At 35.2% G+C, this 25,675-nt stretch overlaps 1 protein-coding gene across 1 annotated transcript; it reads left to right on the top strand.

Annotated features, from left to right (window-relative positions):
* The first annotated feature begins 170 nt into the window (after window positions 1-170).
* On the top strand, window positions 171-20,459 carry LOC143069204 (uncharacterized). The gene is made up of 2 exons (XM_076243719.1): window positions 171-255; window positions 17,961-20,459. Exon 2 carries the CDS (start codon window positions 17,972-17,974, stop codon window positions 20,402-20,404), a length of 2,433 nt encoding a protein of 810 aa, XP_076099834.1. The 5' UTR covers window positions 171-255; window positions 17,961-17,971; the 3' UTR covers window positions 20,405-20,459.
* Window positions 20,460-25,675: the final 5,216 nt, after the last annotated feature.

The following is a 25,675-nucleotide window of genomic DNA, read 5'->3' as shown; positions in this document are numbered from 1 at the left end:
TGGATGCGACAACTCTTCTACATCACCTGAATTCTACACTGTCCTGTCTACTGCTTGGACTGCTGCAGTACTTTAATATAAGTATAAAAGTCCCAGGCTGCCCACAGTTACATCAGATATATGTCTAAAAACCGGATTTTATTCTTGATTATGTCCGATACGGTTTTATTATTAGAGTTAAATGACAGATGGCGGGAAACTTTCCCTCGTTAAATCTTAATTCAGAATTCTCGCAAGATTGATTTTTACCATAAAGTAAGTTAACAATTAAAATTCCAAAATCAGAAGCATCTCTTTTGTTACCCTACAAGCTCACGAACTTCATAACTATTGCCATTCTTGTCAACAAAGTTGAAAAGTCAATAGTACTTTTCTCAGCCTCAGCTACAGGGCCTCATGCAGCTACAGGACGATGTAAGGCGTCAAGGAAAAAAATATAGCCTTTCAAGACGTCATAATTTGGACTAAGCCTCAGCTGGCTCCGGTCTCAAATACATAAAATTTTATGTTCGTAATCACAAGTCTCAATTCAAGAACACCAATCACAGGCACTTAATTGTTTTCTATCCATGGGAAGATCTACTATCCCTATATATTTCTATTTATATGGATAGTCGACCTTCCTATAGATAGAAACAAGTGCCTGTGACACCAATCAAGTAAAAGATAAAGAGGATACACTCTTGATTTAGAGCTCATTTGTTTCTAACCTAGTCCGAGATTACTCTGACGTCCAACGGCTAACAGACTATCTAACCTAAACAATGTAAACGATTACACGCATAGTCGTTTAGTCCATTTGTTTCTTACATTTTTTGGTCAACGTTGACATCGTTCACATAAACGATATGCACGCAAAATAGTTGTGTAGTCGTGATCACCAAAACACAATTTTGTAATAAATCCATCTGTTTCCTTTGTTTGATTTTCACATAGACCAAGGTGAGCGACACTTGCTCTTTAGAGCCTCTAGTTTTCTTAATGACTTCAGATATTGGGCTGAATTTTGGTATGCATAGGCGGATCCAGGGGGGGGGGGGGGGCTGTGTGGGCAAAAATTTGGTTGATAATATAGGGAATCATTGAAGCATGACTGGAGCGGGCCCCCCCTTAGGAAAAGTTCTGGATCCACCACTGGTATGTGAGTTAACCATGATGCGTTATAGGTCAAGCTTAAGTTTCATTCTGCTGAATTACAGGCTTTTGATAAATTATTGGAATTCACAGTTATACGGTTTTTTCTCTATTCCCCTCCAGATTTTGAGCTGATTTTTGAAATGCGAGACTACCATCATGATTGTGTCCACATGTGTTTATATTGAAATTGCAGATTTTTCAACATTTTGGGACGGGGCCATTTGTGTCGCTTTGACACAACTAGTTTTTAGCTAATTTTAAGGATTTTACATAAAATTTCCAAAAAATGATTAAACAAGGAAAACTTGTGACACTATTTATTTTTAGTCATGTGTGCTGTCCATAAATGATATAATAAAAACAATGTCAGAGTTGTCAAGTGATTTATAGTTTTTTTATTCCTCATAGTCTTTTAATAATAAATGTACAATTATAAATCGCGATAGTTTAGACTTGGCAACACATTAATTTGAAGATCTTTTCTGCATTGATTTGAACTTCAAACATGTCAAATATGTTTAAATTTTAAACAACATAGAGAGGATGTTATATTTCTTACTAGTCTGATTGGGCTAGAGATAAATAAAATTTACTAGTCCGAGCTGAAAATTACTAGTCTGGGGCATCGGGCTAGTGGTTAACATCGCAGACTGCCAAATCATTAATATATTATCCAAAAATGTGGAGAGGGGTAATGTCTGTAATGGGTTGTGGGAGTGGAGTCAGCTACATCAGAGATAAATAGATTTTACAACTGCAAGAAGAGAATAAACATATTTCTCCACCTGAGACAGTTATAATTAAATTTCAATATTTAAAGCATGAGGCCTACCAAGCTTTTTAAATAATTAATTAAACTTTAAAGTCATAAGAAACGAGTGACTGGTGAAAAATAATGTTCATCCACTTCTTGAACCAATGCATGTATATATCATAAACTTAGTCCTCTCTGCACGATTTTATCATTTTTTACGCAAATCTATCGTATAATTGTCAATATTTTTTTTTTCTATTTGTCTGTTATGATTTAACAAATATGGCTACTCATTAAATGCCGTGTTTTGAAGGCGAAGTTTACGGATTGTCACCTTATAGTAAATAATCAACAAAAAGCATGGGTATTTAGCACATGTTTAACATATACAGGTAATTGCTTATTTTAATCAATTCAAATCAAATCAAATATTTTATTGTCATTGTTTTGGACGTATCAATAATAAAGGCGAGTAAACACAAAAGCGTCTTCAATGTTTCGTATGCTTTACTAGAGTAATATATACAAGAGAGACGTTGGCAAGTGACGACGTTGCGGGCCTATTGTTACGTAAAATGGCGGTAAAACGTTAAACAAATAAAAGTGATAAAGTGCTAAACTGAAACTAAAACTAATTCACAACATTCTGGGGGCCGCAAAATGCAATTACTGTTCATGTATTGGTCATAAAAAGGGTATTGAAAAAACACTTTTAACAATTAAAGTTCATATTTCCAGTGGCACCAGTTTCACAATTGGTCTCGTGGTAATCAGTCCATTTGGTGTACGTAGTTTGACTGCTCTTACGACTCCATCCTTCCCGGTAATCAAATCTTCTATAACAGCTAGTTTCCACATCATTCTCGGTGAATTGTCCATGATTTGTACGACGGAACCGATTTTCACATGTGCGCTTTGGTCTCCGGCGACGCGATGAAATTCTCTTAATCCGGTGAGGTATTCCATTCTCCATCGTTTTGCAAAGTGTTCAATTAAAGTTACTTTATGATTAAAACGTTTGTTAGCCTCTGTGAAATCTAAATTAAAATTATTGTCCTCTGAATCAGAATTGTTGTCTTGCGATAATCTTCTTCCCTGCAGTAGATGTGACGGCGTTAGCGGCTCTGGATCTCGGATGTCGGACGACACATATGTAATCGGACGATCGTTGATTACACGTTCAATTTCTATCAAAGTTGTTCGTAATACGTCAGAATTTACTTGTGATTTTCCGAGTACTTTTTTCAATGTTGTTTTCGTAATTCCAACTAGTCTCTCCCACCATCCACCGTACCACGGTGCTGCTTTCGGGATAAATTTCCAATTAATTTGAATGTTCATTTCTTTCGGAATGTCATGTGAGGCGGAAACAAAGGTTGGTGCATTATCGGAATACACAGTACTCGGAATTCCTCTCCTACTAACGAATCGTCTAAACGCTAATTTGAATGATTCGATTGTCATATCAGTAACTAGTTCTAGGTGTACGGCACGAATACAAGCACATGTGAATAGGCAAATATACGATTTTGCAACAAGTTCATTATCTTTAACGAATAGTGGTCCAGCGAAATCAACACCAGTTGTCGTAAACGGAATCATATCGGTGACTCTATCCTTTGGTAGCGGAGGCGAAATTTGCTGTGGAAATGCTTTTCCGGTCACTTTTCGGCACTTCACACATTTCTGTACGATGTGGTTAACGCATTGTCTAATGGAAGGTATCCAATATGATTGGCGGATTTGCGTAATTGTCTGTCCAGCACCAGAATGTAACATCTGCAGGTGCGCGTTCAATATAACTAAGTCCGTAAATTGATTTTTCTTCGGTAGTAACACTGGGAACTTCGCGGAGTCGTCTAACTGTGAATTGTGTATGCGCCCGGCGCATCGAATGACACCTTCTGTATCTATGAACAAGCGCAGTTGTCTTACTAACGGTAGATTCTTGTCATGTGACGGGTTTGCGAGTTGCTGCTTTTCATTACTGAATTTTTCATTTTGAATATCTGTAATCCATGTACGAGTTGCGCGGTCAATTTCATCTTTCGTAATATCTTTTCCGTGTCTAGCATATTTCCTCAAGTTATACGGTCGCTTACTTTTACATATATTAACGAATTTAAACACGTAGCATGTAACTCGTAGTAACTTCTTCAATAACGAGAATCTTGATAGATCGATTATTTTCGAAATTCCATTTAAAGCACACGGTTTTGTCTTTTCGCTGTCATCTGTTGTCGTAAACAAAAGAGTCTCTTGTTTAATTTGTGGGGTCCATGTAGGCCAACTGTTCTCATCTGATATCCACGACGGTCCTTGCATCCACAAAGTCGATTCTTTGAATTGCGTTGATGTTTTCCTCTAGTTTGAAGGTCGGCTGGATTTGAGTCTGTTGGTACGTATTTCCAGTCGTAGTTTTGTGTCGTTTCTTTAATTTCTATCACACGATTCTGAACAAATCTTCCAAATGATTTTAAAGACGAAATCCAGTGCAGAACGATCTGACTGTCACTCCATAGTACTGTGCGTTGTGGTTTTAGGGTTTTCGTGAGGTTTTTAGCCATTCGAGCTCCTATTACTGCAGCCATCAATTCTAGCTTTGGTAATGTCATTTTGGCGAGCGGAGCGATCCGGTTTTTTGCAATTACGAGAGAAGAAGTGTTTCCTTTACACAAGTAGGCACTGGCTCCATAAGCGCGTTGGCTGGCATCAACAAAGACATGTAATGTGATTTTCTCGTTACTTACGTATTCATTTTGATCGTTGAAATAATGTCGTGCGATTTTCGTATTAACTGTTACATCTCGGATGTCATCTAAAATTTCATACCATGATTTAACTATGTTGCTAGGCAACACCTGGTCCCAATCGTATCCTTCTTTCCATAATGTTTGTACCAGTAGCTTAGCTCTTACGGTCACTGGTCCAAGAATTCCGAGTGGGTCGTAAATTGACGATGATTTACTCAATATTTCTCTCTTTGTCGCTTGTGAATTATCAATATCTATACGATCTTCATTTAATTTCGCAAATGTCAATATGTCTGACTTCGCATCCCAACGCATCCCAAGAATTTTCGTCTCGCTATCCGTATCAAGTACGTTTGCCTTTGTAGCTTCGTTGCTAAGTTGCTTGCTATTTGACTTCCATGTTCTCAAATTAAATCCTGCATTTGTCATGAGTTCTCTAGATTCTTCAAAGAAATTTAAGGCTGCTTCTTCCGTATTAACACTTGTAAGTACGTTGTCTACATACAAATCTCGCTTGAGTATCTCAGCTGTAGCACTTGTAACCGTTGACAAATGTTTCAATAATGTAGCGTTTAGAATAAATGGCGAACATGTCGCTCCGAATAAAATTACCTTCAATCTGTAAGTCTCAAGTTCACTCTTGGGGTTGCTTGGGTCTCTAAGCCAGAAAAATCGGGTGGAATCGCGGTCTTCTTCGTCTAGTCCAATCTGGAGGAATGCTTTCTCAATATCAGTTGTTAAGGCGTATTTCCCGTAGCGGAATCTTGTAAGTATATCTGTTAGCTTATTAAGCTGCGGCGGTGTAGAAGAAAGGCAATCATTGAAGCTGGGTGATTCTGAATCTTGACGACAACTGCAATCATATACTATACGTATCGGTGTAGTCGATGAATCTTTTTTCACTGGGTGGTGCGGAATATAGTGTACTCGATTAGTAGTCTCATCCGGGGTCTCAACCTTCTCTATAAAACCTCGATTTTCTTTGTCGTTGATAATGTTACCGTATATCTTAAACATCTCTGGTTCTTTAGCAAGTCGGTTTATCACGTTGTATGCTCTCTTTCTGGCGATCATCTCGTTGCTAGGCAACTCCGGATGTTCTGGTTTCCATGGAAACTTGGCGATGTACCTATTGTCTTTCAAATGAATGTTATTCTCTTGGTAAGTGGTCATTTCTTGTAAGTCCGTTTTCGCTTTCACTTCGCTGTCTGTTTCTGTTCCTATGGATTCGATTTCCCAAAATTTATGTATTTCACATTCTTCTAGTCTGTGTGGGATCAAAATGTTCATAATCGATGACGTTGATTGATTATTACTGTTAGTGTTCAATTGTATAGGTCCTGATAGCAAGTATCCAACTTTGGACTGTACAGCGGTTGGTCCGGAACCTCTAATTACTCTGTCTCCAACTATATCCCAATAATAATCGGCGCCAACTAAGACTGATATCTCAAAATCCTCGTCCTGTAAAGCTGGGTGGGCTAACTTCAATCCATTTAAATGCTGAAAGCTCGACTGGTTCCTTGCGTAAGTATGTATTGGATAAGCAATCTGTGGTACTATAAGAACTTCAATAGGGATAAGCGTATTCGTTAGACCTTTTATATAAATAGAAGCAACTTGTAAATTTCTAACCTTCTTGTTGGATTCACCGAAACCGGATATCGTTATCGCTTCTTTCCTATGTGGTCTCAGGTTCATCTCTTGAGTGATAAAGCTTCGCTGGGCTCCTTCGTCGAATAGTATATTGGCGGTGTTAAAATGTGTCTTGTCATACGTGATAGGCGCTATCGCGGTTTTCAACAATACCTGCGATCTAACTGATGATGTTGATGAATGCATGCTTGCGACTTCGGCATCGGTATCTGGTTTTGATGTAATGCTATCTTTAGACTTGGTATACAAGTGTGTTCCGTTCTTTGAACAAATGCTAGTATGGTGTCGTTTATTACAGTTTTTACACGTTTTATCGGATTTGCAATCGGCAACTCTGTGATTTCCTAAGCAATTAAAACATGCCTGTTTCTCCTTGACAATGCGTTTTCGAGCTTCAATTTCCGTAACAGTTTTACAAGCTAATGGGGCGTGAACTCCTTGACAAAAGATGCACGGCTTCTTGGTTATGTCTCTTTTTCCTTTCTGATTTACGAAGTTGCGATTTGTACCCGTAAAGAATGCTGATGTGGGTGTGTAATTTGGTTCTATATCATCACCGTTTACCGACTGACCCGCTTCACGTTATCTCATGTTGAATAGCTTGCCGTAACGACGGCAAGTTCCAGTGGTCGCCTCCGTGGGCACGTACCATGTTTTCTCGTATATTCCCAGGTAATTTATTTAATATTATGGGCACTAAAAAGCTTCCGAACGACTTGTGAGACTCCCCTATACTTTCAAGGCCACGGATGTAGTTTTCCATACTGTCGTAGAATTTTTTCAAATGTGTAATATTTGACGTTGGACTAGGAAGGCTGATTAAACTCTGCATGTATGTCTGTACTATCTTATGTGGTTGACCGAATCTTTGTTTCAGTACATGTAATGCTTGTCCGTAATTTGTGTTAGTTATTTGTAGACCTGCTATGCATTGGGTGGCTTCTCCGAACAGTTGAGATTTCAAGTAATTAAATTTCTGTACATCGTTTAAAGACAGGTTATCGTGTACGGCAGCACTAAACGAATCCCAAAAGGGTTGCCATTCTAACATATTCCCACCGAACGTTGGTAAATTTAATTTGGGAAGTTTGTGGTACATGCTGGAGTTTGAAAAAACGGACGCTGATGTATTTGCGTGCATGAAACTGGGTTGTGGCTGACTTTCTTGATGATTTGTGTAATTAATAAACTCGTGTGCATTTGGGTTTAGCAATGACTTACTTGACTGTTTGACTGTGATTTCCGATTCCTTAATGATTTTTGAAAGTTTAGTTACACTCATTTCTATGTCATATGTGTATCTGTCGGCTTCCTCTATTTCTTTGCTCACTTCCTCTTCCGATAGTTCCTCCACAATCTTCTCGTTCAGTTGATCGATCGTTTCCTGCTTCTTCACAATAAGTCCTCGAATGGTTGAAAGTTCACTAACGTCATATTCCTGCAAAAGTTCCTCGGAACTCGGTTCCACTTTCTTCAGTAACTTTGTAAGAACTCCCCGATGTCCAGCTCGTCTGGTCTTCATCTTCGCGGTACTCATCTTTTAAATTCGTATTCTTCTGTTTTTGTCACGGCACCAATGTTTTGGACGTATCAATAATAAAGGCGAGTAAACACAAAAGCGTCTTCAATGTTTCGTATGCTTTACTAGAGTAATATATACAAGAGAGACGTTGGCAAGTGACGACGTTGCGGGCCTATTGTTACGTAAAATGGCGGTAAAACGTTAAACAAATAAAAGTGATAAAGTGCTAAACTGAAACTAAAACTAATTCACAACAGTCATATAAACTTTACAGTTTGTGACCAACATATATTAACACAATAAACACAATTAACATATACCAGGTATATTAAACATACACAATAACAACAGCATCAAATTTTTTTTTTAACAACAAACAAGTTGTTAAGAGTCCCCTGCCCTCAGTTCTAATGACTTTTTCAAGAAGGATCCTAACTTATTTGTTTGTAAAGGCGATGATGGATTTAGTAAATATTGAATTTTTAATGACAGATTCATGCGTATTGCTATCACTGGATTTTTACGAGGAGGGTCACGCTTAGGTCACTATGCATACGGAAAATATGTCGGCGAATTGCTTCCTGGCAGCAAGCAATTAAAAATATGTAAACTTCTTCTAAATGTGGACAAATTAAAGAATTTTCCTCAGAAAAAAGTATATGTATATAAGTTGTATAATGAAAACTATCCATTTAGTTTTAAAAAACATATGCATATTTTTTTTTTAATTTGAGGTTTCATATGACTTTAAAGTTTAACTGTTGAGATTGGAGAAATATCATAACAGTTGGAAATCTGTGTTTTCCTTTTAAAAAGATTTGAAGAAAGTTGTGTACTTTTATGTGACATCATCAGGCATGGCATAGGCGGATCCAGGGGGGACCTGGCCCCCCTTTTGTGGGAAAAATTTGGTTGATTATATAGGGAATCATTGAAGCATGCAAGCCCCCTATAGGTCAGTCAGCGCCCCCCCTCCCCTTAGGAAAAGTTCTGGATCCGCCACTGCATGATGGTCTCCTTTTTTCATGACATCACAATATGAAAATTCAGAAAAAAATGAAATTTATTAAGTAAAGTTAAATGTCTACCAATCATTTTGCCAAGAATAGATTTTTCACATTGATCAGGAAATGTAAAAATAAAAATGAAGTCTGTCATTCACAAGGGACTTATCATTTTTTATCTGGGAGGTGGGTGGGGGGTTTGGGCTGGTCATTTTGAAATCAAAGAAATGAAATTTTCTTGATCCCCCATAATATTTCGCTATTATCAGCTCACCTGGCCCAAAGGGCCATGTAAGCTTTTCTCATCACTTTGCGTCCGTCGTCCGTCGTAGTTGTCCGGCGTCATCTGTTAACTTTTACAAAAATCTTCTCTTCTGAATCTACTGGGCCAAATTAAACCAAACTTAGCCGCAATCATTATTGGGGTATCTAAGTTAAAAAATGTATCCGGTGACCCAGCCAACCATCCAAGATGGCCACCATGGCTAAAAATAGAACATAGGGGTAAAATGCAGTTTTTGGCTTATAACTCAGAAACCAACGCATTTATATAATTAGAGGAAATCTGACATGGGGGGAGGGGGCGGGGGGGGGGGGAAATTGTTTATCAGGTCAAGATCTATCTGCCCTGAAATTTTCAGATGAATCGGACAACCTGTTGTTGGGTTGCTGCCCCTGAATTGGTAGTTTTAAGGAAATTTTGCTGGTTTTGGTTATTATCTTGAATATTATTATAGATAGAGATAAACTGTAAACTGCAATAATGTTCAGCAAAGTGAGATTTACAAACAAGTCAACATGATGGAAATGGTCAGTTGACCCCTTTAGGAATTATTGCCCTTTATTGTCAATTTTTAACCATTTTTATTCGGGCCAGGTGAGCTTTTCCCATCACTTGGCGTCCGTCGTCCGCTGCGTCCGTGGTCCGCTGCGTCCGTGGTCGTTAACTTTTACAAAAATCTTCTCCTCTGAAACTACTCAGCCAAATTAAACCAAACTTGGCCACAATCATCATTGGGGTATCTACTTTAAAAAATATGTGGCGTGACACGGCCAACCAACCAAGATGGCCGCCATGGCTAAAAATAGAACATAGGGGTAAAATGCAGTTTTTGGCTTATAACTCAAAAACCAAAGCATTTAGAGCAAATCTGACACGGGATTAAATTGTTTATCAGGTCAAGATCTATCTGCCCTCAAATTTTCAGATGAATCTGACAACGCGTTATTGGGTTGCTGCCCCTGAACTGGTAATTTTAGGGATTTTTTGCTGTTATTGGCTATTATCTTGAATATTATTATAGATTGAGGTAAACTGTAAACAGCAATAATGTTCAGCAAAGTAAGATTTACAAATAAGTCAACATGACTGAAATGGTCAGTTGACCCCTTTAGGAGTTATTGACCTTTATAGTCAATTTTTAACCATTTTTCGTATATCTTAGTAATCTTTTACAAAAATCTTCTCCTCTGAAACTTCTGGGCCAAATTAATCCAAACTTGGCCACAATCATCTTTGGGATATTAAGTTTAAAAAATGTGTGGCGTGACCCGGCCAACCAACCAAGATGGCCGCCATGGCTAAAAATAGAACATAGGGGTAAAATGCAGTTTTTGGCTTATAACTCAAAAACCAAAGCATTTAGAGCAAATCTGAAAAGTGTTTATCAGGTCAACATCTATCTGTCCTGAAATTTTCCGATGAATCAGACAACCTGTTGTTGGGTTGCTGCCCCTGAATTGGTAATTTTAAGGAAATTTTGCTGTTTTTGGTTATTATCTTGAATATTATTATAGATAGAGATAAACTGTAAACAGCAATAATGTACAGCAAAGTAAGATTTACAAATAAGTCAGCATGACCAAAATGGTCAGTTGACCCCTGAAGGAGTAAGTGCCCTTTATAGTCAATTTTAACCATTTTTTCGTAAATCTTAGTAATCTTTTACAAAAATCTTCTTCTCTGAAACTACTGGGCAAAATTAAACTAAACTTGGCCACAATCATCATTGGGGTAACTTGTTTGAAAAATGTGTGGCGTGACCTGGCCAATCAACCAAAATGGCTGCCTCGGCTAATAATAGAACATAGGGGTGAAATGCAGTTTTTGGCTTATAACTCAAAAACCGAAGCATTAAGAGAAAATCTGACAGGGTTTAATTGTTTATCAGGTCAAGATCTATCTGCCCTGATGTTTTCACATGGATCGGACAACCCGTTGTTAGGTAACTGTCCTGAATTGGTAATTTTCAGGAAATTTTGCTGTTTTTTGATATTATCTTGAATATTATTATAGATAGAGATAAACTGTATACAGCAATAACGTTCAGCAAAATAAGATCTACAAATAAGTTTACATGACCAAAATAGTCAGTTGACCCCTTAAGGAGTTATTGCCCTTTATAGTTAATTTTTAACATTTTTAGCTCACCTGGCCCAAAGGGCCAAGTGAGCTTTTCCCATCACTTGGCGTCCGTCGTCCGTCGTCGTCGTCGTCCGTCGTCGTTAACTTTTACAAAAATCTTCTCCTCTGAAACTACTGGGCCAAAGTAAACCAAACTTGGCCACAATCATCATTGGGGTATCTTGTTTAAAAAATGTGTGGCGTGACCCGGCAAACCAACCAAGATGGCCGCCATGACTAAAAATAGAACATAGGGGTAAAATGCAGTTTTTGGCTTATAACTCAAAAACCAAAGCATTTAGAGCAAATCTGACATGAAATTAAATTGTTTATCAGGTCAAGATCTATCTGCCCTCAAATTTTCAGATGAATCGGACAACCCGTTATTGGGTTACTGCCCCTGAACTGGTAATTTTAGGGAATTTTTGCTGTTTTTGGCTATTATCTTGAATATTATTATAGATAGAGATAAACTGTGAACAGCAATAATGTTCAGCAAAGTAAGATTTACAAATAAGTCAACATGACCAAAATGGTCAGTTGACCCCTTTAGGAGTTATTGACCTTTATAGTCAATTTTTAACCATTTTTCGTAAATCTTAGTAATCTTTTACAAAAATCTTCTTCTCTGAAACTACAGGGCCAAATTAATCCAAACTTGGCCACATTCATCTTTGGGATATCTAGTTTAAAAAATGTGTGGCGTGACCTGGCCAACCAAACAAGATGGCCGCCATGGCTAAATATAGAACATAGGGGTAAAATGCAGTTTTTGGCTTATAACTCAAAAACCAAAGCATTTAGAGCAAATCTGACATGTGGTAAAAGTGTTTATCAGGTCAAGATCTATCTGTCCTGAAATTTTCAGATGATTCGGACAACCTGTTGTTGGGTTGCTGCTCCTGAATTGGTAATTTTAAGGAAATTTTGCTGTTTTTGGTTATTATCTTGAATATTATTATAGATAGAGGTAAACTGTAAACAGCAATAATGTTCAGCAAAGTAAGATTTACAAATAAGTTTTCATGACCAAAATGGTCAGTTGACACCTGAAGGAGTTCTTGCCCTTTATAGTCAATTTTTAACCATTTTTCGTAAATCTTAGTAATCCTTTACAAAAATCTTCTCCTCTGAAACTACATGGCTAAGTTAATTGTAGATAGAAATAATTGTAAGCAGCAAGAATGTTCAGTAAAGTAAGATGTACAAACACATCACCATCACACAATTTTGTCATGAATCCATCTGCGTCCTGTGTTTAATATTCACATAGACCAAGGTGAGCGACACAGGCTCTTTAGAGCCTCTAGTTATAAATTTTTGTAAATTTTTAGAAAATATTTTCCACTGTAATTACGGGGCCAAGTTCATTACAGATAGAGATAATTGTAGCAACAAGAATGTTCAGTAAAGTAAGATCTACAAACACATCACTATCACCAAAACACAATTATGTCATGAATTTATCCGTGTCCATTGTTTAATATGCACAAGACCAAGGTGAGCGACACAGGCTCTTTAGAGCCTCTAGTTCGTAAATCTTAGCAATCTTTTACAAAAATCTTCTCTGAAACTACTGGGCCAAATTGATCCAAACTTGGCCACAATCATCATTGGGGTATGTAGTTTAAAAAATATGTGGCCTGACCCTGCCAACCAACCAAGATGGCCGCCATGGCTAAAAATAGAACATAGGGGTAAAATGTAGATTTTGGCTTATAACTCTTAAACCAAAGCATATAGAGCAAATCTGACAAGGGGGAAATAATCTGTTAGGTTAACATCTATCGGGCCTGAAATATTCATGAAATATCAGACAACCTGTTGTTGGGTTGCTGCCCCGGAATTAGTAATTTTAAGGGAATTTTGCAGTTTTTGCTTATTATCTTGAATATTATTATAGATAGAGATAAACTGTAAACAGCAATAATGTTCAACAAAGTAAGATCTACAAATAAGTCAACATGACCAAAATTGTCAGATGACCCATTAAGGAGGTATTGCCCTTTATAGTCATTTTTAACCATTTTCCTAAAATTTTAGTCTACTTTTAAAAAATCTCCTCTGAAACTACAGGGCCAAATTTAACCAAACTTGGCCACAATCATCATTTGGGTATCTAGTTTTAAAAATGTGTGGCATGACCCTGCCAACCACCAAGATGGCCGCCATGGCTAAAAATAGTACATAGGGGCGAAATGTAGATTTTGGCTTATATCTCTGAAACCAAAGCATTTAGAGCAAATCTGTCTGGGGATAAATTGTTTATCAGGTCAAGATCTATCTGCCCTAAAATTTTCAGACAAAACAGACAATCTGTTGTTTGGTTGCTGCCCCTGAATTGGTAATTTTAAGGAAATTTTGCTGTTTTTGTTATTATTTTGAATATTTTCATAGATAGAGATAAACTGTAAACAGCAATAATGTACAGCAAAGTAAGACTTAAAATTAAGTCAACATGACCAAAATGGTCAATTGACCCCCAAAGGAGTTATTGTCCTTTATAGTCAATTCTTAACAATTTTCATAAAATTTGTAAATTATAGATAGAGATAATTGTAAGCAGCAAGAATGCTCAGTAAAGTAAAATGTACAAATACATCACCATCACCAAAACACAATTTTGTCATGAATCCATCTGCTTCCTTTGTTTAATATTCACATCTATATAGACCAAGGTGAGCGACACAGGCTCTTTAGAGCCTCTAGTTATTTGATCCACCCTCTGTAAAAAAAAATTAATGCCTCGTTCACACGTACTTTTAATTCGAATTGAATTCGCTAATCGCCATAACACACTCTTCTTTTTTTAATTCGAATTGCTTCGAATTGGCTAATTCGAAGTAACTAATTCGCATTAGAAATAGTTTTTTTTTAATCTGAATTAAAAGTTAACGTCATTAGGACAGTAAAGCGAATTTGACGCGCATCCCAATTTGAATTAGAATTGGCGTTAAACGTTTGAATGCGAATTAAACTAATTCGAATTAGTTAATGCGATTCGAATTCGAATTACGTGTGAACTCATCATAAAAATGTGATCTCCCTCTATTAAACATTAGTTTATATATATGCCAAAAATTAAACATGCAAAACGCTTACCATGTCATTTCACGGAAATATTGCAAACATAAAACAGTCTTTTCTTATTTCCTATATTGGGCTATTAAAGAAAAACATGTTCCTAAGTATAAAAATATACTAATTAAGTATATGTTCCTCTTTTGCGTAAACGTAAGTTTTACGTTTATAGGCCTTATAAAAACCTCTATTGAGTCTGTAAACTTTTATATGGAATAGTAGTTCATGCTTTTAGCTTGAACATTTCAATTACTCATTTATTGTAACATTTTAATTCATAAATGTGTGATACATTATCATAGTTACCCCAACATTTTGTTTTATTAGCCTAAACAGTACAAATTTTGAGAGAATGAGAGGTCTAAATGGACCCGAAAGGGATCTTTTAATGAAAGCAAAACAGCACATTTGTAGTGTTCGTCATCTCAGAATCATCTGTTAAGACTTTTGTATCAAAATTCAACTGTTTGTATGCAGATTTGATGAATATTTTATCATTAATTGGAGAATTTATTACTTTACAGTATTTTCTTGAATGATGTGGATTGCCTATGGCCATGATTTGATTTTTTTTACAAAAATTTCACAAATTGCTGTAAATTTTAATTTATAATTAATTTCTCCCAACATGCTCGAACTATTAAGCTGATTATAACAAAATATGAGTGAAATATAACGATTGGTTTATTTGGGTTATGAAGCACCAATATAAAAAAAGAAGATGTGGTATGATTGCAAATGAGACAACTCTCCACTAAAAGTGACCAAAATGACATCCAAATTAACAACTCTATGTCACTGTACAGCAGAGATGCAACTAATCGTCAGACCCGTCGGACCTAAGGGGCAGAATTTATGCAGGTCCGGCAAAACTCGTAGCTGTGCAGGACCTGATGGCCGGCAATATTTAAGTCCGCTTGGGTCCGCCAAAACTGAAATCCCCGTCGGCGGCGGCAGAGTATTTTGTTTATAAAATTGCGATCATCTTTAATAAAAGGTAATGTCCTGTTCCCCCGCATTTTCTAACTCCGGGAACCAGTATTTCCGCCCAGTAATAGTCTTTCGTACCTTGTCCATCTCGCCCCGAACAATTCTCCGTATTTCCGTCATGTTTTTTGTTTTAGAAATTCGCTCTCTAGGAAGGAGGTTTATTAAGCATAGTTGATAAGTTCAGGAAATATGTCATGGCCGATAGCATAATTTCATTTGATTTTTGAGTGAAAATATGGGTCTGGCAGAAATTTGATCGGTCTGGCAAAACTTGGTACCCTGTAGGCCCCATTGTCTGACAGGAAAAAAAACTGTTTGCATCTCTGGTACAGCCTTCAACAATGAGCAAAACCCATACCGCATAGTCAGCTATAAAAGCCAGGAAAATAACACTAACAATTCAAACGAGAAAACTAATTTTATGTATGTATTTTATATCAGACAAAATGACACAAAATGGCAGCTTCCTACATCACCTAAATCATATAATGTCTTACTTAATTGTCATGATATGAATGGTGGTAAAAATATAATTCCATTATTTGACTGTTGTAATCATCGGTTCTCTTTGACATTGGTATTTTGAAGTATGCAAACTACTCATTTCCATGTGCAAAAAATATTGATCCCCCATTTTGAATTTAAAAAAAAAATGAACCCCCCTTTTCCACACACAGAAAGAAACTTGTATTTTTACCACAAAATGACAGAGTTCAGATATTTATTGTATGTTCTTATTGGTAATTATCAAGATCAAAAGGTTACCCTTCTGAAATTGTTTCAAGTTAGAAAACTTATAATATTAAAAATGGTATTAAGATATTTAAGTACGTGTATAATGTCATTGTATGTAGAGCAAGTAAACAAAATTTATTTCAAAGAGGGTGTTTTCAATGACCTGGACTACCCATGAGGGTCTTAACATCGTTTTTGGAATATATATGATATGTACAAAGGGAGATAATTCAATCCCAGCTATCAACTTATAAATGATGGAGTTTCAGCAGCATTTTGCCACAAAATTATTGCATTTTTATACGCCTGTCAAAATTTTGACGGGACGTATTATGGTATACAAATGTCCGGTGTCCGTCCGTCTGTTTGTCCGGCGTAAACATGTCGCACCGTAACTTGAGAACGACTTATCCAAATTTCATGAAACTTAACATAGTGGTTTCTTATGATGGTCAAATGATCTGTATACTCTTTGGTGAAAATAAGATTAAAACTTTTTGAGTTACGGCACTTTGTAACTAAAACAGGGGTGTGTTTTTTTCACATGTCGCACCGTATCTCAAAAATGATTCTTGATTATGGCTTAAAACTTTAAACACTTCTTAGTTATATTAATCTTAATATCTGTATACTTTTTGGTGATGATTCAAAATTTTTTTTTGAGTTATTGAGTATTTTGTAAAAAAGGGGGAGGGTTTTTTTACATGTCGCACCATATCTCATAAACGATTTATGATTATTGCTTAAAACTTTACACATGTCTTTGTTTAATTAATCTAAAGATCTGTATACTTTTTGGTGATGATTCAAAATTTCATTTTTGAGTTATTGAGTATTTTGTAAAAAAGGGGGAGGTTTTTTTTACATGTTGTGCCGTATCTCAAAAACAATTTATGATTATTACTTAAAACTTTACACACTTCTTTGTTATATTAATCTATAGATCTGTATACTTTTTGTTGATGATTCAAAACTTTATTTTGGAGTTATTGAGTATTTTGTTAAACAGGGGAGGTTTTTTTTTACATGTCGCGCCGTATCTCAAAAATAATTTATGATTATTGCTTAAAACTTTACACACTTCTTTGTTATATTAATCTAAAGATCTGTATACTTTTTGGTTTTGATTCAAAATTTTATTTTTAATATAGTGATATTTAGTTTTTCGAAGAAAAAAAACAGGGTTAGGGGTTTCACATGTCCCCCCGTGTCTCAAAAACAATATATGGTTATTGCTTAAAACTTTCTCAGAAACTATTTATGATTATTGCATAAAACTTCCACATAAGACGTCGGGCACAGCTGTTTATTAAATTTCATTAACACAAAATTAGATTTAACATACAATTTTGAGTGCAGAAATATTGTTTCTCATCTGAAACAGGATTTATACAATGAATTAGAATCCTGTGGTTAATTTATTTTTCTGTATTCATATAATTGTTCATATTCCTGCCAACTTTTTAAAATCCCCATAGCATTTAGAATTGCAAGTGCGCCTCTCATATTGTCATAAGTGTTTTTAACCTACTTCTTTATGTATGTAGGTTGAATGAGTTTGTATGTGCTTAAAAAACCTTTTAACTCATTTGATCTCTGTTGGGTTCTATAAAAAAATGTTTGGTCCTAATTCATGGTATTAAAATACATTCTGAAAAGACCATATCCATCAATATATATGTGCTGTAAGGTCCTAGGTAGATCAGTGGATATGACTTGTACTTGCACTCGAAAAATCTTTTATGATAGACTAACCTATACAGTCATAGTGTCTACTATTGTTAAATGAACAGTTAAATTTCATAAGTAATTTTCACAAACCTTAACAATCTCTTTAAGACTGCGCAGAATTTACAATTGATTTAAACAATAGTCTAGATCTGCCTTCCTGTTACTTGTTAATAGACAATTACTTCTATTTCAGAGTTGAATACCATGGCCAGTGAAGGTTCAGAAAACTCTATGGATTCATGTGATGTGGAAGATAGTATCCAAGATTCTGATAATTCTGAAACAGATTTTGATAACAGTAGTGACCAGAGCATGGAACAGGATGATTTGTCATCTAGAGAAAAAGAGGAAGAAGAATCTGCTAATCAAATGAAATTAGACACAATATTTGGGCGTGTATATTCGAACAAAAAAAAAGGACCCCTTGAAATATATGAACTTTTGCCTGGGTCACGTTATGAAAAGTATGAATTTGTTAAGAAAATCATGAACGCCTGTGACTTTGGACCAATCTTTGACACATTTTGTTTTTCACTTCCAAGACCTGATGATAAAGAGAACAGTTTCAAAGGAGCTGTTCAAAACATGAAAGAGCTTCATAAAAAGTGCCAAGAGGGATCAGTGGAATTTCCTTCAAAAGATTTGTCAGAATTCCCATCTGAATTCTCAAAACAACAAGCTAGCAAATTACTTGTGAAGATAAGAAAAAAACTTAAAATGAAATCTCTGAAAGAAAAAGATGAACCACCAGTTGTATTATATACTAAACTGGTACCTGGTGGAGAAATAAGAAAAGTAACAAAGAAAAGAAAACTTGGCACAAATGAAAAAGATACCACTACTGAATTGAAACCTGGCTTCTGTATAAATGAGCGTAAGAAAGAAAAATCACCAAAGAAAAGAAGACACAACAATGATGAAGATGGAGATTTTGAAACAAATGATCAAGATAATCATGATAATAATGATTCCAATATGGACGATTTTGATGATGAAGAGGCTTCTGATATGGACGATTTTGATGATGAGGAGTCTTTCAGTGATCAGAATGAGGAGCAGATTATTAACACTATACTTGACAACAGTTTTCCTCATGGTATACTACATCTGCTGTCGGATGGTAAAACAGACATCTTGCCATCATGGTGCAGTCAGATTCAGCTAAGAGTAAATCCTATTGATAAAACATTGTCCTTTTTAATGTATGACTATGAACCATCCTACCCTGATGAAATAAGAGATGAAATATTTAAAGGAATTTCCTCGCCAGAAGTTTGTGAAGCAATTGCTAAAGAGGTAGAAAAATTTGAATGCTGCAGACAGCTAAGGATGGATATTCTACTTGAAAATTTGGAAGAATTGTTTGTTGTCAAACAAAATACAAATGAGATTCTGATGTTTTCAAAACTGGTTCCCCCAGCCAAGTTTTATCAGAGGTTCATTAATGTCAATACCAAGGATAGGAACAATTGGACAGAAAGACAGCCATTTTTACCATTTGAGGGACAATCCTTTTCTGATTGTTCAAGGGAGTATTTGTTAACGTTTGGAGGAGACTTTTCAGAGATGTCTGACATCTTGGCACAAATAAAGGCATGTAGGCTTGATCAGAAGATTTGTATAAATCCAAAGAAAAATATCATGTCTGATCTCGTGAAGGATGTCAGTGACAATCAAACTGGAAAAGACTATTCTTTTTCAAATGCTAAAAAGAAGACAGAAGGTCCAAACGTTGTAATAGATTTTACACGTAGGAATAAAATACTTAATGTTTTGAAAAAACACAACATAATAACAAAAAAGAAATTTGACGAAATGAAGAAGACGATGAAAGTCATTCCCGTAAAGATACCCAGCGGAAAAGTGTACAATGGCCTGGATGAATTGGAACTTGATGATGTTTGTTTGAAGGATTACCTAAACCATGTTTGTATAAATGTTCGTGAACTTGAACAACATTTGACCAAAAAATTACGCGCAGGAGATTACGCTCATGAAATGGAGAGCTTGCATTTGAAGTATCCAGACAAATATGATTTTGACGGTATAACTGTAGCTGAATTCTTAACAGCTGAAAAGGATGATATTACTGGATGGAAAGAAATATTTTATTCCTTTTGTAGATCTGAACCGCAACAAGATAACTGTACATGGCACTGTGACGTGTGCAAAAGTTGTGAACCTTGGAGAACTTGGCACTGTCCAAAGTGTGATAAATGTACATATGGAAAAGAAAATCCAATCTGTGAATTTTGCGGCTACAAGGATTACAGTTGTGACTTTGAATTGATGGATTTAAGAAATAAGAGACACAAGAACCAACAGTTTATCATCCAGCCATATACATATTATTGGGGAGTGATGTTAAGTGAAGGGAAAACCAGTACACTTAAAAGTGATTGGAATATTATATTGTCTTTGACTGATATACCTGATTGGACAAGAGAGATGAAAGTTGATGGTAAAATTACAAAAAACTTCAACCTGAAAGATTACCTTAATCATGATGACCTTGGGATGGTTAACCTATGGAGATTAGCATACCGCTTGCCAAGTAGTGGACCAAGAAGGCATATTGGTCGTTTTTTCTCTCAGCGTTTTAGATGGGAAATTAAAAGTAAATTTCGGTTGTTGTAATGAAACCAAGACGTAAAAAGACAAAGATAGTGGGGATGCAACAAGTACAGTATGCATCAAAGGAGTAGGTCCGGTAAGGCCCCTTTTTGGCCCAAAAATATAACAGTTTTACAAAATTGTTAAAATGTAAACTTTTAGTTATTTATTGGACAGATGAATGCTTCTGCTACATAAATATGGGCTGTTTTTTGACAATACAATGCACATATATCGGGTTGTAGCACCATTAAGTCATGCTAAATTACTGAAATCTTCAAAATTCTATAATTTTAGTTAAATTTTAGACGGTTTCCGTGTAAAACGAAAGTGGCCGCATTCGTGTTCATCCATAATATTGCAATGTAAGTTGTATTTTATGATAATACATTTCATATATAAAGGTTGTGGATGAACACGGATGCGGCCACTTTCATTTTTGACTAAAAACAATATGAAAAGTGACGTTTTTTGGCATATTTGAGAGATTTTTCATATTTGAGCTTCAATCGGGTCGTTTTTAATGACTTAATCAGTTAAAATCTTTCACATAAACTTATTGAATCAAGTGAAATAGACACTTAGGTGTTTAAAAAGTGGTCAAAATCTTTCGTCAGATGAAACTGAAATTTGTGGCCAAAATGAGTCCTTACCGGACCTACTCCTTTGTTTCGAAAGTATTTTCAAACAGAATAGTTTTACATTATTTTTATTTTTTCTGCAGTATGCATCAAAATAAATCTAGAACAATGATAAGGTTTAGCACTTCTAAACATCTTTTCTTTTAACATGTATAAGGTTGGAAAAATGTTTGATACACCATATGTTTTGGGTATATTTATTTTTCCTCCAAGGTGACATTGGTGATTGTCAATGTGTTGGTGATTCGCTCAAGATTTTTAATATATTCATTAGTTGGTAGATACGAATATGTGCCAAGGCATTTTTTTTTTAAATTTCTGTAGGATATTTTAAGTGCAGGAGGACTTAATGCTCCTCTTATCTTGTCATATATATGTATTTCTAATCTTTCTGTTTTGTTTGAATGAGTATGTATGTGCTGAAATATCCTTTTTACTCATATAAATGCCTGCTTTGAGGTGTTCAGTGTAATAAAACTTTCAAAACTCAGCTCAACATCTCTAATGTGGAAATTCACAATAAATTGTGATGGTTGCCAGGTCTGCTTCTGCAAAAACCTTTTCTAAGTTAAGGAACTTAGAAAACCTTCACTTAGAAAATGTTTTTGCAGAGTTAAGGAACTTAGATAAGGTTTTTGCAATTTGATGCAAAGCTGATTTTTATGCAAAATACTAAGTCAACATTGTTAGATTGTTTTATTTTATTTTAAATAATACAAAGAGTAATCAAGAATACAGTATAACATTGACAACACAAAGTTTCTGTTTACTTGTTGAACAATGGTCAATCCTCGTTCAATATCGTATCCCAACACTGGAAAAAAAATGTCATCAAATTCTATAGTACTGTATAGTCTTGCACCCCTTCCATCAATTTCATTCCCTGGGTAAAAACCCGCGGACTATACAAGCCTTTCTACAGTATTTTTTTTTAAATCGGTTATATATGACATATATATGTACATGTATATATGTAAAGTATACTTTTGTTGTTACTGTATTTTCAAATTTTGAAGAGTTTCATTGTATGTATTTACTTAAACCATACCTGCAACACAAAGCTTTTTGTGGAGTATATGATGTACAGTGTATTTTTGTTGTATATTTGCTCATTTTCCTTTATTTTACCTTTGTCGTGCCTGCAATAAAAGGCTATAGCTATTGTTCAAGTATATGATGTATTTAATAATTTTTGTGAAATTTTGGATTTTTTAATTTTCACGTCAATACCTGCATTAAACAGCATTTGATCAAGTGTAAGAAGTTATTTTTTTGTGAAATTTCCAGTGGTTTTTTTTTCATTTCTTAAAAAAAGCTATTGATCTTGTAAAAGACATATTAATTTAAAGTATGTTTTTTTGAAATTATTGTTTTCAATCAAGCCTTTAAAAGGGCTTTTTTTCCCAGTACAAGTGCATTTTTGTTATATTTTGAATTGTACACCACAACAAAAAATGGTTGAATCAAGATTTAATAAGTCCTTGTAATAAGTTTTTAACACTAGACAAGTTTTTAACATACTTACTTTACAAGAATTAACTTCATAATGCAAAAAAAAGTATAATACATGTGTTTATGCTAACCCTACCTACCCTAACTTTACCTTAACACTTTTTATGCCATTTTGTTAAAGTCTGACTGATTCCCTAGAAGTAACCAGCAAAAAATGTTTGTAAAATAAATTATATTACCTTCCTACCCACCTTATTTTTTTCAGCACTTTAGCAGAAACACATGTATTATTTTGTTTACCTAATTTCTTTTTCAGCTTTGCCATAAGAAGACAAGACATGTCCCTGTGTGGAAAGTTATGTATTAAATAATAAAAAAAAAAAAGAGATTGCATTGCTTGGTATTTTATTTCCCCAGTGATCCTGCTTTACGTAAGCTCTAAATCCCATCATATATATTAAAGTCGGAAGATGTTGTATGATTGCCAATGTGACAAGTTTTGCCCTTCAATATACCAGAGACCAAATGACATAAAAGTTACCTGATAATCCACAAGTCACTATACAGCCTTCAACAATGAGGAAAAAACATTTAGCAGTCAAATCTATATCGGTCCTCAAAATGACAAAATGTAAAACAAATCAGTAGAGAAAACTTTCATCCTGATTTATGAATGAAACAATATTTACAACAACAAACAACAACCACTAGACTGACTAGAGTACTGAATTACATGATCCTGACTTTAGACAGGCACATACAAAATGTGGCAGGGTTAAACATATTTGTTGCAGCTCAAACATTCTCTTACCTGGGACAGTGATGGAACAGAACAACATAAGAACAAACCATAAAAATACCAACAAGAGTGCACATGTTGAAAAGTCTTGCCTGTTTTAATTTACTCATCATTTAATTCTTGTTGAAAGTAAGCATTTAACACAAGTAACATTATCAATGTTTTATAAAAATGAGGTCATGGTCAGTTGAACTATGCCAGAAAGATCTGTACATATTACAGAAATTCCATACACCACACTTAGTGGTCCTCTATTGTACCAGAGAAATAGATCAAAGCACAAAACCTAAACATTGACCTATGAACCATGAAAATGGGGTGAAGGTCGTATGAATCTTCAATCTTGCCAGAAAGACATATACACTTTAAAATATAGTTGACCTATTTCTTATAGTATCTGATAAACTAACTCAACTACAAAAACTTTTTGACCAAAGAACTATGAACATGAGGTCAAGGTCATATGAACCCAGTCAGACATGTACACCTTACAGTTCTTACATTCACCAAATATAACTGAAATGCATAAATTATATGAGAAAAGGACTAAAATACAAAAACTAAATGTCCAATGAACTGTGAAAATAAGGTCATGTCTGATAAAAACTGCCAGTCCAACATATTCACCTTATAATCCTTCCATACACCAGATATAGTAGCTCTTGCTTATTGTAAAAGAAAAAACCTACCACAAAACAAGAAACCTTGACCATGCAATGAACCATGAAAATAAGCCAAGGTCAGATGATGCCTGCCAGTTGGAGATGTTCACCTTACAATCATTACATGTACCAAATATAGCAGACCTATTGCTTATAGTATGTGAAATATGGACTTGACCATGAAAACATAACCTTGTTTCCTGATCCATGAAATGAGGTAAAGTGAAAACTGTCCAACAAGGAGCAATACAGTGGCTGTCCTTGTAAGTGCTGTGTTACATATTTGTTTTTCATTCATAATCTTCAATACTATATTATATAGACACCTGCATTTTTCAGGTGTCTATACAATAAATAGTCCACAATATAATAACAAGATTAAAATCATCGGGTAGACTAAAATGTGTGAATAATTTTTCAGAAACTATAAAAAAATAAATTGCTTTGAGCGCAGAGGTCGAATCCTGAACAGTTGGGGCAAATTTGGACACAATATTCAAGCTTGATACAGTCTGAATTTGGATTTTGATCAAATTTTTTTACACAATATAGGTTTATGTTCAAAGATCTTACAAATCTATTGCGCAACACTGCAATTGAAGGTATCTTCTTTCTTCTTGAAACTTTCAAAATTTGAAAAATTTTGAAGAAAAAAATATGAACCCCTTAAAAAAATCAGAAAAAAATCCCCCAATCTTTTGAATCCCTCCTTGGAGCAATTACCCCAAATTCAATTGAAGCTTTAGTAGTATGGAACATTGTAGTACAATTTCAAAGAGATCAATTCACTAAAACACAAGTTATTGTCTGGAAACTAGAAAAATGCTTGTTTATGGCCCTTTTTTGGCACCTTTTTCCTACTCAATCCCAGACTTCCCTTTGTGATATGGAACCTTGTGGTACAGTGTCAAGAGAGATCCATACCCTCACACACAAGTTATTGTCCAGAAATAACATAAATGCTTGTTTTGGCCCTTAATTTCTAAACAGTCGGCACCATAACCCCAAAATGAATCCCAACCATTATACCTTTGGTATTTAACATGTGGTATGATTTTATCAAATTACTTATACACAAGTTTATATCCTGAAACTAGAAAAATGCTTGTTTTTTGCACCTTTTGGGCCCCTATTTCCTAAACGGTTGGTACCATCATCCCTAAAACCAATTCCAACCTTTCTTTTGTGGTATTGTAAAAATTTTTACCGAGATCCATCCACTTAAACTAAAGTTATTGTCCGGAAACCAAATGTATCTTCGGACGACAACGCAGACGACATCATACCATTATACGATCCCAAAAAATTTTCAATTCACTAAATACAGTTAATATTGTGAATTCATTATTTATTGGATATTAATCTAAGGTGGATTTTATTGGTAAAAATTTCTATTGGCTTATATGCAAACCTTTGGCAAAACTAAAGTATCAACAAATAAACAAAAGTTTTACAATCCACTTAATTAAATTGGTACTCAGGGCCTTTTATAGCTGACTATGCGATATGGGCTTTGCTCATTGTTGAAGGCCGTACGGTGACCTATAAATGTTAATGTCTGTGTCATTTTGGTCTTTTGTGGATAGTTGTCTTATTGGCAATCATACCACATCTTTTTTAGCTCACCTGTCCCGAAGGGACAAGTGAGCTTATGCCATCACTTGGCGTCCGTCGTCGTCCGTCGTCTCGTCGTAAACTATTTCAAGAATCTTCTCCTCTGAAACTACTGGGCCAAATACTT

Source organism: Mytilus galloprovincialis, chromosome 3, assembly GCF_965363235.1.
Source record: "Mytilus galloprovincialis chromosome 3, xbMytGall1.hap1.1, whole genome shotgun sequence".
Taxonomy (NCBI): domain Eukaryota; kingdom Metazoa; phylum Mollusca; class Bivalvia; order Mytilida; family Mytilidae; genus Mytilus; species Mytilus galloprovincialis.
This window is presented reverse-complemented; position numbering and strand designations above follow the sequence as displayed.